The sequence below is a fragment of the Chenopodium album genome, chromosome 25 (genome assembly GCF_948465745.1).
Source record: "Chenopodium album chromosome 25, dcCheAlbu1.1, whole genome shotgun sequence".
In the NCBI taxonomy this organism is placed as follows: Eukaryota; Viridiplantae; Streptophyta; class Magnoliopsida; order Caryophyllales; family Amaranthaceae; genus Chenopodium; species Chenopodium album.
The window spans coordinates 5,460,968-5,479,136 of NC_137858.1; the positions used below are offsets into that span (position 1 = coordinate 5,460,968).

Below are 18,169 nucleotides of genomic sequence, written 5' to 3' on the forward strand. Positions count from 1 at the left end.
AGTTTAATTCAGCTCCAATCAATTCAGTTCAATTTAGTTTAGTTCAGTTTAGCTACAATCAGTTCAATTTAGTAAATGTGAACACCCTAAGTGTTACACATCTTTCTTTGTGGCAAAACACTCCAATTTAATATTGCTTATTATATATCTTTTCTCTAATGATCTCCAATCAAATCCACCACTCCTTTTTCATTTTTTCATCTTTTTTATTCTTATACAGTATTACTTTTCAATAATATATTAACTCTACTATTTTTTTTTCTTATGATCGAATTTCTAATACCCCAATTACTTCTATTACATCTTTTTATTTAAAGGTAATTTTTTTCCTAATACTATTTGTGGCGTTCAAATAAAAGTGTAACACTTAGAAAAACAAAGATGTACTATAATCTCTAGGGAAGGGGAAACAAAAGAGTAAAAAGTAGGTGTCTAACTTTTAAACTACCCATCATTTCTATTAAAGCCAATAAATGTTATTTTAATATTCAATCAAAGACTACAATAAAGCCTTAAAAGAAATTTATTAATTAATTACTTCAAATAACTAATGGTTTATTGTAATGAGAACTAATGGTTTAAATTGGAAAAAAGAAGATATCAAATTTGAAATTTTTTTTATTTAAAATTACAAAATAAGAAAACACATATTTCTCATATTAGGATTCATAATAATTTGTAATGAGACACTCTAAAAATCATGGGTCTAAACTTTTGATAATTACTGTATATTTTGTCTTTATTACTCCCTCTATTTTTAAATACTTGTTTCATTTCTCCATGCACAAAGTTTAAAAAAATTGAATAAACTAATAAAATATGGAAGTAGTGGGGTTGATGGAAGAGTAAAAAATTGTAAAAAAAATCAAAAGTAGTGGAGAGAATTGAAGGAGAGAGAGAATATGTGAGTAATATTATTGGGTCCACTTGGTGAAAGAAATTAATTAAATATTGTAAAAGCTTTCCAAATAAGGAAATGGAGCAAGTATTTAAAAACAGCCGAAAAAAAAAAAAAAAAATTGAGTGGAGCAAGCATTTAAAAACGGAAGGAGTATTACTCTTGCACATATTGCGCGTGTAAAAGGCTAGTCTATAATTTTAAAGTAAATAAGGAGTAGGGAAATGATTAATGAAATACTCGTATGTATAGTAGTATTCAGAAATAGGAAAATGAATACGGATAAGAGAATCTAAAATCTAAAACGAGATGAATTCCGATGCATGCATAATGCATTAAGGAACATGCATACGTGTATTGGGGATTCACATCCCACCAAGTGAGTCTACTTTTCTCGTGTATAAGAAGCCTCATTTATTTCTACATTTGGTGCTCCTCATCCCTTGCTTATTACTTACTTGTCTTAGCTTGTCTTCTCTCTTACCACAACCTACTAAGAGAGAATTCTAAACCAGTTAGCTTATTAGTTAGAGCTTAAGAATACATACATATTAATATAACCGAGGAAGTATATTAAAGAGAGGGGTTTTTGTCAATATTTTTATTACAAAATGGGAATCAAGTCAGTCGCCGCAAGTATAGCAAAGATTAAGGCATACTTGGCTATAATTTCACTCCAATTTGGGTATTCTGGGATGTACATAGTAACCGCGGTTTGCTTGAAGCATGGGATGAACCATTTCATACTCTCCGTCTACCGTCATGTTTTTGCCACCATTGCCATTGCTCCCTTTGCCCTTATTTTTGAAAGGTACGTGCCTACAACGTCGCCTACTCCGTATTTTTTTTTTTTTAAGAAACAATTTTAACTAATTATGTGTTTTATTTTGTGCAGGAAAACTAGGCCCAAGATGACCCTCTCAATCTTTCTCAAGATTATGTTGCTTGCTTTTCTCGAGTATAGCTCTCTAAATTCACTAGCTACCTAGCTTTCTCAATAGAATTTTCATGACTGATATCAATATTTTAACTATCTAAGTATATTCGACTCTCATCTTTAACTAATGATCATCAAACACAATAAATCTTTTAAAGTTCACTACGTTATACTTCCTTCATTTCAAATTAGTTGACACATTATTTCTTTTATCACGCCAGTGAATGCAAAATTTGAATCGAATATACTTTTATTATGCAATTGTAAAAAAGACACTAATAATTGTTGAATTTTAATTAACTACACATTGAAACAAATAAGATCTTACGTTATTTCAAAAAAAAAAAAAGATCTTACGTAACAATATTTTTTTTTTAGTAAAAGAATAATTAATTCTCAATACATATTTTTTTTTTATAAATTTCAGGCCTGTGCTAGATCAAAATCTATACTACGTGGGATTAAAAGATACATCGGCAACACTTACATCAGCCAGTGTTAACATCCTCCCGGCAATTACCTTTATCATGGCAACAATTTTCAGGTATGGAGTACTTCACAACTAATGAAGCAATTCATATTTAATGACTTTTCTGATGAATAAATATTTGAAAGAAATCTTTTTAAAACTCTAAGTTGGATATTGATACGTTTAATCGTTTATTATGTCACATAACTACATGCAAGTAAGATTTAAGTCTTACGTAACAATGTTTAATATAACAAACTACATAGGATTGAATATAAAAAATAATTAATTGAAAAATAATCCTTAAAAAAAAAAAAAATTATTTTCCTTTATTTGTAACACTTCACTTTGAGGAAGAGATTTTAGGTAAAGTATACATACACGTAATATCTAACCCTTCTCTATTCTTGGTATATATTAAAATTATAATAATTCTAATTAAGTGGTAATTTATCTAAATTAAGCAACTCTTAAAAAAAACGTGTCGAGGTTAATTGGTTAAATGTTGTGTTACAAATAAAAAGATAGCTGAAAACGGATTTTAAAAAAAAAAGGTTTTTTAATAGATATTACTCCGTACTACATATTTTGTATAATAATATCGTACTGTACTACGTACTAACACATGGATTAAATAGCTTATTTGCAATGGGTTGCATATTTTATAAATGCTTTAGTGCGGATGATGTGGTTTCAACAAAATGACTTTTAGTATCAACAATTTTATTGGGGGACACTTTATTATTTTACTTTATATGCAACCATGAAATGACAAAACCTCTTAACCCATCTCTCGAATTGTAAAGGCCTTTGTATTTTCAATCATGGCTAAACTAACCTTTTTTTTTTTTTTTTTGACAAACTGCTAAGCTAATCTGGTGATCGAATAATTGTTATTCCACTTATTTTTTATGTCATGCAGAAGTGTACTGGGATGCTATGTTTACAGTAGAACGATAAAATTTGATGTGCGTGCCTGAAATTTCAAATAAGATTAACATTTTTAAAAGCATAACTTTGATCAATTTTTTTTCTACGCGGGATAGAACAGTTGGTAGCTATATCTTTAAATACTACAGTATATTAGTAAAAAAATTGAAAAATTATTCTATTAAAGTAGAAATTGTGATTAATTCAACTACAAAGGTTACAATAATTAAATTTGGAATGACCATGATTATAGGCTGGAGAAAGTTGACATAAGGAAGCTACCAAGCCAAGCCAAGATCATAGGAACCATAGTTACCGTATCAGGGGCAATGGTAATGACCCTTTACAGAGGACCAATCATCAATCTTTTCGGAAGACACGGAATTGACCACCTTCACTCCGCCACTGCTGTTGCTGCTGCTACCCCATCTACTCAACATTGGATTATTGGCACCATTTGCGTCCTTAGCAGCTGCTTGGGATGGGCCGCTTTCTTCATCCTCCAAGTAAGGTCCCTTAGGATTAATTACGTCGTAGATATTTGTTTATAAAATACGATCAATCTCTAATTTTTAATTAATTTTGGTGGCCAGTCATTTACTCTGAAGGAGTACCCGTCACAACTATCTTTGACAGCATGGATATGCTTCATGGGATCATTAGAAGGAGCAGTCGTGTCGCTTGTCATGGTAAGGGACATGAAAGCTTGGGAACTTGGCTGGGACTCTAGACTTCTTGCCTCTGTTTACACGGTAATAATCTTTTATGTTACTCTATTAGTGAAATGAATATTCATTTTATCATCGGAATACTTGATGGTAATAATTAAATTAAAAATCGATATATGATTGATGAATGATGCAGGGAGTGATATGCTCAGGGATTGCTTATTATGTGCAAGGAGTTGTTAACAAGGAAAGAGGACCCGTTTTTGTGACAGTTTTCAGCCCTCTTTGCATGATCATCACCGCTGCTTTAGGATCCATTATCTTGCATGAGATACTTCATTTAGGCAGGTAATGTCAAATTAAATGACTTCATTTTACTTTAATCATCAGATTAAAGCACATAATAAAGCTATTTATGGACCCACCATTTTTAAATTTTAGAAAAAAAACTAGAATTAATTAATGCTTACTTGGAAACCTAGCTTAGCTCATTAAAAATAAAGCTAAAGCCCACTATAGATAGAGCTAGATTGCTATGGAACATGACATTGCCCAATAACAAAATAATAGAGCAAAAGAAACTTCAACTTAAAGCTGCTTCGTATTTTTCTTAGTTCTTCTTTTGATTTTGTATCTTGGTCGCATGTTATAAGGGATGAGAACTTTGTCGCTGATCACCTTGCTAGTTTAGTACCTATAGGTGTGGAACAAGTTTGGGAGAATTTTTGCCCAAATATAATTTCTCCTTATGTCCTAATGGACAAATTGTCCATTAATTAATAAAATTGGTACTAAACGTTCTTTAAGAAAAAAAAATAAAAAATAAAAAAAAAATAAACTTCCTCCCTTTCTAAAACACGTTGGGCCACAAAATGTATTTGGTAACATTAACTTCCCTTTTTTTTACGCCTACCATTTTTGTATATCCATGACCTTTTAATGAAAATTGATTGCATGAGTATAAAAGGATCTTTAATTGCATGTATGTGTTTGCGTGATTCAAAAGTAAGTTCAAATAAAAATGTTAAAGCTAATAGAAAAAATTGGTGCAGCATCATTGGAGCGTTGATCATAGTCATAGGCCTGTACACGGTGGTATGGGGGAAAAGCAAGGATATCCGAACACCTGATGAGAAAGGCAAGGCTCTACCCGAATTGCCCATTGTCACCGACACTGCCACCACCGCCGCCGCCACCAAATCTATTGACATTACTACCCTTACTTCAGACGATCAAACCAATCATTCTGAAATCCCGATGACCAAGAAGATCTCCTCAACACAAGATGTCGCGTAACTAACACCATCTCTGATGGAGCCCCCTAAAATTATTAAACAGGAAACAAAAAATGGATGTTTGTTGGTTAATATGTATAATTTGGATCATTAGACAAAATCCTTACAGCAATTGATCTAAATTTTTGAGATAAAAGGGGACTATCATGAAGAGAAATGATTAGCTTACCATATATTGTCGGATTGAAAGAAAATCCTTTTTATTTTTTTGGTCATCTTGTTGCTAATCAATTTGATTTTTTATCTCGCTAAATAGAGCACTTGTTATCATACAATTACACTCAGTGCTGATCCTAGTACACTAGCTTGATATTAATTAAGTCCCTAAACTTTAATTCATTGTCTTTCATTATTAAAGTTGGATGGCAGAAATTGAAGCCCCCAACTATTAACAAACTTGCATTTTTGTTTTGCGTGCTAGCTAATAAAATCCATCTTCAACAAAAAAAAAAAAAAAAAAAAAAACAAAAAAAACAAAAAAAAAAAAAACAAAAATAAAAACAAACCATATATTGTACATATTCGCCGTGGCAAGGAAGGAGGATAATCCAACCATTTTTGCTCAAAAAAGTGAGCAAGAAACTGCCTAATATAATGTTATAAAAAAACTACCTGATAAATGGTTAAATGTTGTCAAGTACTAACTATGGTCGGATTTCCCCGTTGACCTAATTTTCCGGCGTTGGTCCACCTCAAAACACCCCTGATAAACAATTAATGACCTAAAACTGTGTCAAATACAAAATACTTCGAACTTACTTACAAGAAAAGAAGAGTTCATGTCAAGCTACGAAGTCTTCGTTGTATATTTCACCACATGCATCAGCAATCCTTTCAAGCTAAAGAAAGCTGGTACAGGAGCTAGTTCTTCTTAGTCAGAAATTACATTTAAAAGGCCGAAGCAGGATCTGCAGTCCCAGAAGAGCCTTCCACCATACTCATCTGTCTTCTTAACTTAACAATATGAGCTTGTACCTATAACAAAGTCAATATTTTTTTAAAAAAAAATATGATCTTAGTTGTTAATCAACTTCGAAAAGTATAGCTTCTTCAACATAAGTGGTTACATTACACAAGTTTGAGAAAATGAAGTTGGTACCCAATGAGCACGTACAAGCAATAACATAGTGAGCACATTATTTTTTCTATGAATGAGCATAAAACAATGCACATATGAACAAGAAATATAAATATATTATATACTACAGTCTATATATGATGTGTATAACATGTTCTTAGTAGTTCAGCACCATAGAGTGAGTCTAAGACAGCCTCCTTGCAGTTGCAAAAATAAATTGGCATACAATTTAATGTCAGACATGTCCAAAGTAGAAATATATGGGGACATACTTTTACATTGGATCACAATATATCTGCAATTGCATAAAGGATTTCTATGCATGTGTATACCATGTTCTTGGTAGTTTAGCATCACAGACAATGCATTTTCCCATAGAGTCTAATCAAGGCAGCCTCTTCTCAATTGCAAAGACAAGGTAGCATACATTCTAAATGTCAGACATATCCAACATAAAAGTTATGCATGAGGACATTGTTTTACTTTGGTTCATAACTATATCATCAACATAGTAATAATTGACCAAGTAACTCAAAGTCATCCATAATTACCGGGACAACCGATTGACTTCTATAAGATACATCCTAATACTAGCACTCACTCAGGCAGGAATGCAGTTCTGCATGGGTACATTTAAATAGTTTATTATTTAGCTTGTGGTATTGGGCAAAGGGGTAGATTATGTGCCTCAACTCGGCCCAAAAAATGTTGAATTTACCATCTTCATTTGGTTCACTAGAGGGAAAAGGCCAACCAAAGAGATGCATACAATGGAGAAAGATATTCAAGCCAGTGGCAGGTCTTATTGGATCATAATCTTCAAGCAAATAATAAAATTATATACCATAATCAAATATCCAAATCATAACTAATAATTCAGGACATGTGCAATTACAAATTCACTGTCACAAATTCACAAGTCATGCCTTACAATAGCTTACACTTCTACACTAATATGCAATGGCAATTATATAACGTTCTATTGTTCAAACAGCTTGAATTCAATTGCATTAAATCTGTAATTAGTAAGCAGACAACTGAGATACAAAGTGATTAAATTATTAGTTTATACCTTAAAAAAGAATCAAAGATATTCTAAAAGATAGGAAACAGAATGGGACATAGGTTTGCAGACTTTTTGTGTCACTACGGATGCAAATATAACAAGTATTTAACAAAAGGAGAGAGAAAAAAGGGCTTTTAAAGTTTTAACAGAGGGGCATTGGAAAGTGGGAGAGTATAATACACATAGATTCTATCACTAACCGCTGAGTTTGATTGAATGAAAATGCGCTGAGTTGTACAACCATTGTTGTTACTCATAGAATTGTGATTCGGATTGTAGGATTGTGCGATCCTAGTCATCCTACAACAATCTGATTCGAAAGCATTGAAGCAAGAATACATGTAGGAACGTTGCAGGATCATTCATCAGGGCCGGGTAGGATTGTACAGGATCCAATCTGCAAACAGCCTAAGTTTGAACCGAGTCTTGAGAACCAAAATATACTCTCCTATCAAAAGTCATGATAATTGTATCACTCCAAATTTTTTGATGTGTTATGTTATTAGTAGCATTAACCATAGAGTGACCACCATGAAGCATACTCCTACTGCCAGCGAAAAATCAAAAGGGGAATAAACCCAAATGGACCCTTTGAACTAATAGTGTAAATTAGCTTTCAGCTTAGACAACAATACTATCTCTTCTACTCGAAGAATTATTCCCCTCTCCGCAATCATTATGCCTCAGAGCCTACCACAGAGTGACAGAATGACGATAAAAAGCCGTTGGGTGAAGGAGCTATGGAAGTTTATTGTTGGGTGAAATCAACCAAAACTCCTAGTTCCATTATTACTTCTCCAAGGTATATTCTCCTCAATTCACAGCATCCTCCAACCAAAAGGCACCCACCCATACACATCTACCACAAACATATCTAGCTCCCATCATCTATGAGTGCCCAGGCCCATTTCATATCTTCCCAAGAACTTAACAAAACAAGAATTACTTAAATGACAAATGAAATCACTTAGCATTCTATCACCAACATTTCCTTATACAAATATAGGATCTCAAAGTATTATGAAAAATAGTCAACTATTGCCTAAAGTACCAAGAATTTTAAAATATGCGAAAGCTCTTTTAGCATGCGAATGAGGGGGAGGAAAACACCTCTCTAGGCTCCTACTGTCATCCTTGAAGAAAATATGATAAACTATTGTTTGAACATTGCCACAGCTTATTTCTAACAATTCCAAGCTTGAAGACAAAATACTGAGAATGGTCAACTAAAAATCCAACCACATTATTGTCTACCTCTTACCATACAAGTGCATGGAGTTCTATATAACAAGCTGAAAAGAAACCTACTATATGGGTGCAAAATTGCAAATCAAGAAATCGCCACACACACATCAAAAACTGTAAAAGTTTTAAAGCAAGCACTACTTTAGAGTTTATCACACCGAACAATACCAATCCTAAAATAAAATAAATCTTAGAAACAACAATAATGCCAAACAGATTAATATAGAAACCAGATGAGTGCAATTACCTGTTGACGAGCTGCAGCAAGTTTGAGCAGTTCATCTGCCTCTGAAAAATTCATAAACCAATGGCCTAGAGGGTGATCTTTAGTGTTCCCTCTGCGATCACTGTTTTCTTCAGTCACAGCTATAGCATCAATTAAAGAAGCTCACAAAAAGTCCTTCAATGAAAAGAAATAAATATACAAAATGAAAGCAGAATCACATCATACCAGAGGGTGGTAGCTCCAAACCTGCAGGAAGGCGAGGAACAACAACAGCAGGGTGATTCTGCACGCGAGCAAGAAAGAGGTCTGAAGGATCAGGAAAAACAACTTCATCATATGATTCGACAACAACAGGCTTCTTGGTAGATTGTGGACCACTCTGTTCTAGAGGATATAGTTTAAGATGGTGGAATCTGTTGAGAAGTGGAAATAATCAATGAGATCCCGCCTACCCTTGAGTTGGAATTTGTTATATACACCCGGGTATATCATACACCCAATAAACCCGGGTTAGTTTTTGCTCCTCATACGCCCGGGTGTATATAACGATCTCTTCCTAGAGTAAAAGCACAAAGAAAAGTAAGAGAAATTACTCACACGTCCAATTTTCTTTCACACGCATCAGTGTGGAAGTAGAGTGAAATGGCAATCTCAAATTCACCCCAGCCGCATTCAGACAATTCAAAAGGGGGAGAATCAACAACTCTGATGGGGTTATTGAAACTGGGGTGGAGTTGAAATACAACACGCTTAACTACAACACTCAGATCCTCATTTGTTGCCCCACGAACATAGACTGTCCATTTATGTGATTGAGACCTTAGAAATTAAAAATTCACTTAGACATTTTATCAAACACTAGGTGGGCAATCAAAATATGCAAAGTGAGTCACTCACTCGGTTGCCTTCCGACCAAGCCAAAACGCAATGGTTCCATAAACAATTGGCACGGAAATTTCGACATCCTTGACTCTTCGACTCAAATTCTGAACATCACCCATTCATTAAAACTTAATCAGATGGCAGTAGAAATATACATGGAACCCTAACCCTAAAAATGTAGATGTTGAAATTAATTACTCTTACCTTTTTCTCTCTCTGTTCTAGAGAGTTTTCAGCTTTACCACCAGCATCAGAGTGATCGACCCCATCTTTTGGTGGTATTTCAGTCATTGCATATCGGAATAAGATAAAGAGACGCACCTTAAGGAGAGAGAAAGAGAAACCAACCGGCAGATGAACGTTCGATCAAGTGAAGAATTTTTTTTTTTTTTTTTTGAAGTGAAGAATTTGAGTCCAACAGAAGAACGATGAAAGATGATGAAGGGTTGTCCGTCTTTGTTTGCAAGGACACCGACTTGGTAAAGGTCAACCCGACCAGAAATTAGGGAAAGAAAGAGAAGCCAAAGTTGGGCCGTGGTTAGCTTTTTCAATTTTGTAATTTAACTGAAATTATTTTTACTAAGACCCCGTTCTCTTACGTTAAAATTCAGTTTAGTTCAGTTCAACTCCTAATTTCATTTCTTTATAAAATATTCAGTTTAATTCAGCTAAATTCAGTTCAGTTCAGCTAAATTCAGTCCATGAGAACAGGCCCTAATTCCCTATTTTATTTGTTCTTTAAACTTACTCCATATTGATTTTTATTAAACTGAAATTTATTTTATTGAATTCAAATTATCTTTACAGAAATAAATTTGTTTGTTCTTTCAAAAAAAAAAAAAAAAATTTGTTTATTTTGAAATAAAATTATTTTTACTAAATACGAGTATTATTTTTACGGTGAAGAGAATATGACTAAACTGACGTTAATTTTACGAAGTAAAACTTATTTTTCTGATTCTCTATTCTAATTATTCCATAGATTTACTGATTCCGAATAGTAATTTTTACAGGTCACTTAGGACCATTTTGAGCGAATTGGTATAAAGGTCAGATTATTAAAAAAAAAAAAAAAGGTAGGATAATTTTGGGCGAATTAGGCAAAGGTCGGGTCATTTGGGCAATTTTTCTTTTTACATCTCAATTTATATATGTGGTCACATGTCTTAAACTTGAAATTGGTTATCGAAAATGAAGATATTAAGGGTCTGTTCTGATTTATTGAACTGAACTGAACTTATAGAAGCTGAATTGAACTGAATATTTTATGAGAGGAGGAAATTAGGAACTGAATTTGAAATTAGGAAATTAGGTTTTAGGGTTAGGGTTAAAATGACGATGGATGGCAGTTATGGAGGAGAGAGAAAGTGGTGGTGGGTGTTGTTTTGGGCGTTGCAGAGGAGATGAATGGAAGCTTTTGTTCGCATTAATTCAGCCCCTTAACAATAAATAAAGTTATGGATTATGGCCTCTTTAGCCCATTTTCAATTTTAAACCCAATAGTACTTGTCCATTTTAGTTTTTTTTTTCTTTTTCTTTTTTATAAACGAGTAGGAAGATAGAGTAATTTTTTTTATTTTAGGGTTCATTTGGCATTGCTGTAGTTTTCTAATTTTTAGGGTTTTGTTGTATAAAAGTATATGATATGTGTCACATAATTAATCAAAAATTATTTAAACTTATTAAAATCATAATAATTTTGAAAACTGACAATAAAAAAGTGAAAACATCTTTTTCTTGTTTCTAGTTTTTGGTTTTTAATTTTCAAACAAACAGGAAACTGAAAACAAAAAATGATGTCAAACAAGTTTTAGTTTTTCATTATGTTCATTAAAATGAAATTAAGCTTGATATTTAACTCATAGGTGGCAACAAAATTTTATGAGATTGTAAATAATCTATTTTTTTCAAAAAAAAAAAAAAATCTATTTATACTATTACTCGTATAACATACAAGTGTATTGTATTTACATATAAGCAATATACATAAAATAGGCAAATCACAACATACCAAAAAAAAAAAAAAAAAAAGGCCGAAGCCCATACATACCTACCAAAAAAAAAAAAAAAAAAAAAAAAAAAGGTTGTTCAAAATTCTTATCTCCCGTATTTTGATCCCAATCTAGATCATTGCTTAAGAGTCCAAGCACCATGAAAGCCTAAAGGAAAAGTCAACGATTTTGGAACTTCAAATTTTGCAATAACTGCTCTTGCCTTACCAATCTGTTTTGAATCCAAGATCACTAAATTACACATTCGCCGTGAGACTACATACTGCAACATACAAATCATACAAGTAATTTAGTTTTATTGAGTGGTTTATAATATATTACTCGTATTGAACATGCGTAACTAGTTATTTTAATCGTAATGGATACACAATTTTTCATAAAAAAATCGTACATATTATTACTAGTAGAAAAGCGTAGTTAAATCTCACCTCTACCACTAGAAGATATCCATTGTCTTCATCACCAAACGATCCTTTTTTTACAAACATTGGCTCACCAACAAATCGACGAATACCAGGAGACCACGTACATACTTTTTTAGTTAAATTATCACGTTTAAGTATTGTTTCAAAGGGAAAATGTGATAATGTTTTATGTGAACCACAAGAAGCTGCTGCATACACAAATCTATGTTTGTAACCACAACATTCTGGATTAATCATTGGAAAATCTGAAGATTTTGCGCGGTTGTCTAAACGTGTTATTGAACATTCTCGATGTTTTCTATTCTTGTCTAATTTGATTGTCACCTGTAATAATTTGTGAGGAAAAAAAAAATTAGTAATAGTAATAATTAATTTATAGCTAAAGATTGTAAAATGTGCTTAATTGTTATGTTGGGATTTATAAAAGCATGAAACTAACCTCAATGAGTTGAGGCAAACGTTGCTCCTTCCCTTCTTTACAGTTCATCATTGAAGGGTCTAATTTGTCATCTTGCCAATTGTATCCTATCAAAATGTAATGTGATGACAATGAGTATTTATATACTGAGAGTAAGGGTTTGTTCTCATTGACTGAAGTCAGCTGAATTGAACTGAACTGAATATTTTATAAGAGAAGGAAGTAGGAGCTGAACTGAACTGAAAAATAATCGTATGAAAACATGCCCTAATTCAGTATTTGGTGAAATTAAAAACTTGATCTATATATATACATGGAATACAATATACTATTAATCATATACAAAATGAAATTTGACGATATTAGGGGTTAGGGTCAAAGGAAAAATCATTGTTAGATGTCATGGCCCAAAATTTTTTGCTTTTACTTTTTTAAAAATGAAAAATAGAGCGATTCCCATAAATAATGCTTAAACGAAAAATTGCTTACCAAACATCTTTTGAAAGTTGAACCACTTATAAGCACAAGCAGTAGCATGGATTTGAATCCTTAGGTTTCCATCATCATCGACATTTTCGAATGCATTAGCCACATGTAATAGCCACAATTGTGGAGCTTCTATAGGTTTTCTCCAGTATTCATCAGAATTACAATTACTTGAAAATCGAGGAAGGAGGTAAATGGAAGATGTTGGCTTGTTATGGTTTACTGAAAGAGCTGATATCATAGGTGCTTTTCCAGATATAGCTGCCATTGTTCCTGTGATTTTGTATCAAAAATAACGTAAGTGATTTTAGCTAATTAATCAAAAAACAAACTTGTTTCAATAGTTTAAACTAATTTTACTAATTAAAATTGATTATAAATTTAATACTATGGTGTACCGTGTACGTTTTTTTATGTACAAGTATTACGGAGTATTGTTTTTTAAAAATTGTTATAACTAGGTTCCAAATTTTATTTTAAAATGTTTTCTAAAAATTGAAGAGAACAACTAAACAAGGCATAAATATATAAACATATCTGTGTGTGTATAGTTATGCAAGTAATAAGTATTACCTAATATGTCCAACTTTACGTGATTAGTGAATAGTATGTAATGTGTATCGGTAAAAGCCCAATCATGAATCATTGAATGACCGGATATGTTGAATTCTTTCTTCTGCAATAATTTGAAGTTTGGATCGAATTCTGCAACAACAAAAAAAATGTTACTAACTTGTTACAATTATGTTAGACTGTTAGTAGCACTATTCAATGTCTTGTTTGATGTCTCCCATCTTAATTCTATTTATGTACTCACTTAAATAGTGCTTTAATTTGTATGATTTGAGAAAGATCAAAGAAAAATATATTGGATTATTGTACTCTGTATTTAGTTTTGTTTGTATCTTTTACTTCATACTTGTATAATCGAGGAAATGTAATTAATAACCATGATCCATCAAAAATCATGTTAGGCAATAATAATGTACTCCATATATCTTTAATACCATCATTAAATAAAATGAGTTCAATTAGTTCATACTAAAAATATGACAAGTTTGGGATGTATACCATAGAAAGTGTAGTGACTTCTAGGAAGTACCATATCTTCTGCATTACATGCCATAACGATAAGTCGTTTTCTTTGAGAGTCAACCTTGTAGTGTGACAATAATCGTTTTGACGGCATTTTGAAAATTCCTGCAAATTCAGGGAAGGAGAATCAAAAGGTATTGAAAAGAGAAGTAATTTTAGTTTGATTTATTAAAATCAAACCCACTTCAAACTGTTGCGTTTTGGTACGTACCATGAAGTATAGGCTTCAATATACGGGCAACAACATCCCAAGCATGAGATCGATCGATACTACCTTCATTGATGTCATTATCATCATTGAAAAAATTGAAACTTCCAATTGTATCCAAAGTTTGGGGATCAATTTCATATGGAGTCCCACCTTCCCACAAACAAAACAAACGTCCACCCCATTTTAAGATGCTAGTATTTGCCACATTTTTCATCACCTTAGTATTTGCAATCATCTTACTACCTTTTAACACAGAAAATGGGCCTCTATGAGTAAACCTCCAAGACCCACTTATTGGATCACATTCTTCCATTTGGGCCTTAGTTTTAACATACTTAGCTGAGAATCTCACTTCTCCCTTTGGCCCATTAATTTCAAAGGCCCTTAAATACCCGTGACCATCGAGCGGGTGGATATTTGATCCATAATCATCAATGAAGAGGCCCGGCCCGGTAAGATAGTATGTACCTAATGGGAAGTCTTTTGGTAATGCACCTTCAATGAGTTTAAGTTTAATAGGATTTGGTACTTCCAACCTTTGTGACATGAACAAAAATTGGTAGTCCCAAAATGCTACAATCTTCTCGTTGATAATTTCTTGGGTTGAAACCCGTCTATCGGGTATTGAAATGGGTATAGGTTGGATAGTGGTGGCATTACGTCGGAATTGTATTCTACGTGGTGGTACAAAGTTTTCTTGTGTCCGAAAGATAGTTGGAGTAATTATGTGGTAAGGCTTAGCTAGCATCTTTAGAGAGATTTTGAAGAGGGTTTTAGACTTTGGCTAGTAAGTGGTGGATGGCATTGCTATAATGCTATATATAATTGCATTCCAAATAAGTGTTTTGGCCCAATTAAAGACTCTCCGATGGTGTTGGACATCATTTTTGCAAATTTTGCTTGGTGGGTCCAAGCACTACAATGAAAATGCACACAATAATTGTAAAAAATTTCATGGACAAATGGCAGACATACTAGTTGTTTCACTTGCCATAAGTATCAAGTATGTTTGTTAGTTGCTTTTACATGGCTTGTTGCCCTTAATGGAATTTGATTTTTTTGTATTGAATTATTGATTTAGTAATTTGTACAACTCTAAATCCCCTATTTTGGTCAATCACCTATCATATTATAATAAAATTTGTCACAAATTATGAATTGTATGGGTAATTATTTTGTAGAAATTGAAATTGGTTCTTCATCAGAATCATCACTTATATTCTCTCCGTCTGAAAATAACAGTCACATATATTATTTTTTGAATTTTAGGAAACAAAAATTATGACATTTATCTTTATTTAAACCTTATACAGATGTATTTAAAAACACATTAAAATGCAAATATACTAATAAAATGTTACAAAGTAGAAAGAGTTTCATAAATGAGAAAAAGTATTTTCCTATTATAAAATTAAGAAACTAATAACAATTTTTTTTTTGGTTTGTGATGACGTGATGAATATTCAATTACGTTGACAAGTTTAATGCCCTTCAAATCTGGTGACATCCTAAGTTAATTTAATTACTTATCTAGGTAACTCTCAACGATCTCAAGTGTCACCTATATATATATTCTTCCACAACAAGAATTGATCATCATTCAACATTTGTATATGACATAATGGAAGTAATATGATTATCAATTATTATATGCTTGATCATATTAGTATTAATGCTAGTTGATGTGGCCTTGGTCCCTAGCAATGACAAGAAAGGATCATGTTTATAAAATAAAACTTGTATTACTAACCGTTCAATTGGCATCATCATCATCATCATAGAGTTAATTGAAGTTATATAGCAATTTTGGTTCAATCAAGTGTTAGTGTAAGGGCACTTTCTCCTTGTATATTTTGACTTTGTAGTCGTGCTTCCTAATGGATGCATTTCATACTATTGGTTTATTCCATAATTGGAGTCTAAGCATTTTTTTAGCCAATTGTAATGATGGTTGTCTATTGTTTGTCTAGGCACTCATAAATTTGTTGACGCTATTAATATATGATCTATAGGTGAGAAAAGATACGAAGTATGTTTTTTTGTATGGCATAATCAATAATTCAATTGTGATTCTTGGTTTGTAGTTTTCAATTATTTATTTTGAAGGTAAGTGTATGACCTGTATGTATTTAGACCTTCGTTACCTTGAAATAATTGCACACTTCTACGTTTTTAAATTTGTTGTATGTTGGCTTGTTTGGCATTGTTTTTCGTTTTCAGTTTTCTGTTTTTTGAAAACAAAAAACCAAAAACAGGAAACAAGAAAAAGGTATTTTCACTTTTTAGTTGCCAGTTTTCAAAATTATCATAATTTTAATAAATTTGACTATTTTTTTATATGACATTTATCATATGATTTTGAAATATAAAAAACCAAAAAATAGAAAACCACAATGATGCCTTGTATTAATGTTGACAATCAATCAACCACACAAAATTTTAAAGTATTTACATTTATAGACTTTTTTACTTTGTAATTTTGTGTGTTTGTGCACAATTCTAAAAACTAGTGGTCCATTGGTAACAAATCTAACAATGTTAGTTTTTAATTACTAAGTAAAAACTCTATTCTCTCCCACCAAGCCACCACCCTCCTCACTCGCATCTTGCTAGAATAATGCTAGGTTGCCATAATTTTTTTTGCTGCTAAGGCCAAAAATGGTAGTATAATTTATGATGAAATTACTATATTCAATCGTCCTTACTTAAAATTAATTTGTCATTTAAAGTTAACATATTAACACAATAGGAGTATAGTTTGAATAAATTAATAAGGGCAACAACCAATCAACCATATTCTTAATATCAAAATTACGGAGCAATAACATACCTTAACCCTTAAGTCTTAACCTCCATAACCAAAACGATAACAAACAAGCCCGATTTGTGGAGTAAAACTACAGTAAAAAGTAAAAACAGTGAATAAGCAGCACAAAAACCTGCCACAACAGCAAGCAACGTGGCAAACACAAACATCAGCCTCTGGCCATCTTTCAAAGTTTCAACAGTCTCCCCTTACTGAAAAAATACAACTCTCCCGCCAAACCCTCCTCCTTCATCTTCACTACCATTGACGTTTAACTTCTGCTCATTCTCAGAGGAGAGAGAAAATGGCTATGTCGTACGAACAACGCCTGAAAGCGGCGGCGAAGACTATAACGGCCGCCGATGATTCTCCGGCGCCGTTCAACTGTGATGAAATCGGAGTTACGGCCACCCTTAAACCTCACCAAATTGACGGCGTTTCATGGCTTATTCGCCGTTATCTTACCGGCGTCAATGTTATTCTCGGTAATCTTCGTTCGACAATTTTCTCTCCTTTTTTCATTGATTTTTGTTTGATTTAGGTGCGTATTAATTGATTTTTAAACCATGAAGAAAAATTCGTAAACCTAGGTTGGATTTTTTGTTTGATTATAAGTTGTGTACTTTGTTTAAGCTAAAATGGGATTAATTTGAGTATACAACCCTAATTTTATCGCATTTTGTGGCGAAATGAGGATGATCAATTGATCATTGTGCTCAGTAGTTAGTATAGAGCTCTATGATGAATTGATGATTAATTGAATGTTGAATTAGGTTATCACTTAGATTGATGGATGTGTTATGCTGGCGAAATTTGTACTAATGTCTAATAGGTAGTTGTTCGGAGTTTTTTTTTATTGTTCTGGACTAGTGTGCTTTAACTAGTAAGAACTGTGTATGACTAAATAAACACCAGTTGTTTACCTGCACGTTGGACCGAGATGGTGTATCCCGGTTTTGAGTTGAATTGATATGACGTTATAATTTTTGAACTTTTTGAAGTATATGATCATAATTTATGAA

At 32.5% G+C, this 18,169-nt stretch overlaps 3 protein-coding genes across 5 annotated transcripts; 1 reads left to right on the forward strand and 2 right to left on the reverse strand.

The window, feature by feature from the left end:
* The first annotated feature begins 1,340 nt into the window (after positions 1–1,340).
* On the forward strand, positions 1,341–5,475 carry LOC145613140 (WAT1-related protein At4g08300-like). Its single transcript, XM_081668203.1, has 7 exons — positions 1,341–1,709; positions 1,794–1,856; positions 2,263–2,379; positions 3,488–3,740; positions 3,828–3,986; positions 4,099–4,250; positions 4,955–5,475. The coding sequence occupies exons 1-7, from the start codon at positions 1,510–1,512 to the stop codon at positions 5,196–5,198; spliced, it is 1,188 nt and encodes a 395-aa protein (XP_081524329.1). The 5' UTR covers positions 1,341–1,509; the 3' UTR covers positions 5,199–5,475.
* Positions 5,476–5,631: 156 nt separating this feature from the next.
* LOC145613141 (transcription initiation factor TFIID subunit 14b-like) lies at positions 5,632–10,179 on the reverse strand. 3 transcript variants are annotated; one of them, XM_081668206.1, is made up of 6 exons: positions 9,899–10,179; positions 9,710–9,798; positions 9,410–9,631; positions 9,059–9,225; positions 8,834–8,952; positions 5,632–6,172 (listed from the first exon to the last, which is right to left on the reverse strand). In XM_081668206.1, exons 1-6 carry the CDS (start codon positions 9,983–9,985, stop codon positions 6,086–6,088), a joined length of 771 nt encoding a protein of 256 aa, XP_081524332.1. In that variant the 5' UTR covers positions 9,986–10,179; the 3' UTR covers positions 5,632–6,085. The 3 variants fall into 3 exon arrangements, with proteins under 3 accessions (XP_081524332.1, XP_081524331.1, XP_081524330.1); XM_081668205.1 differs by having other exon boundaries at positions 8,834–8,940; positions 9,038–9,225; XM_081668204.1 differs by having other exon boundaries at positions 9,038–9,225.
* Positions 10,180–11,541: 1,362 nt separating this feature from the next.
* LOC145615178 (carotenoid cleavage dioxygenase 7, chloroplastic-like) lies at positions 11,542–15,099 on the reverse strand. The gene is made up of 7 exons (XM_081670248.1): positions 14,342–15,099; positions 14,107–14,235; positions 13,609–13,740; positions 13,039–13,308; positions 12,571–12,656; positions 12,135–12,455; positions 11,542–11,968 (listed from the first exon to the last, which is right to left on the reverse strand). Exons 1-7 carry the CDS (start codon positions 15,087–15,089, stop codon positions 11,822–11,824), a joined length of 1,833 nt encoding a protein of 610 aa, XP_081526374.1. The 5' UTR covers positions 15,090–15,099; the 3' UTR covers positions 11,542–11,821.
* Between the last annotated feature and the right edge of the window lie 3,070 nt (positions 15,100–18,169).

What these genes read in the sequence shown, in the direction of transcription:
- LOC145613140 (XM_081668203.1), top strand. Translation starts at nt 1,510, where the DNA reads ATGGGAATCAAGTCAGTCGCCGCAAGTATAGCAAAGATTAAGGCATAC. An exon ending in TTTGCCCTTATTTTTGAAAG is followed by an intron (nt 1,710 to 1,793) that starts GTACGTGCCTAC and finishes TATTTTGTGCAG; the next exon opens with GAAAACTAGGCCCAAGATGA. An exon ending in ATGTTGCTTGCTTTTCTCGA is followed by an intron (nt 1,857 to 2,262) that starts GTATAGCTCTCT and finishes TATAAATTTCAG; the next exon opens with GCCTGTGCTAGATCAAAATC.
- LOC145613141 (XM_081668204.1), bottom strand. Translation starts at nt 9,985, where the DNA reads ATGACTGAAATACCACCAAAAGATGGGGTCGATCACTCTGATGCTGGT. An exon ending in TAGAACAGAGAGAGAAAAAG is followed by an intron (nt 9,799 to 9,898) that starts GTAAGAGTAATT and finishes GGTGATGTTCAG; the next exon opens with AATTTGAGTCGAAGAGTCAA. An exon ending in TTGCTGCAGCTCGTCAACAG is followed by an intron (nt 6,173 to 8,833) that starts GTAATTGCACTC and finishes ACTTTGTTATAG; the next exon opens with GTACAAGCTCATATTGTTAA.
- LOC145615178 (XM_081670248.1), bottom strand. Translation starts at nt 15,089, where the DNA reads ATGCTAGCTAAGCCTTACCACATAATTACTCCAACTATCTTTCGGACA. An exon ending in CGTAAAGTTGGACATATTAG is followed by an intron (nt 13,309 to 13,608) that starts GTAATACTTATT and finishes ACAAAATCACAG; the next exon opens with GAACAATGGCAGCTATATCT. An exon ending in CAACTTTCAAAAGATGTTTG is followed by an intron (nt 12,657 to 13,038) that starts GTAAGCAATTTT and finishes ACATTTTGATAG; the next exon opens with GATACAATTGGCAAGATGAC.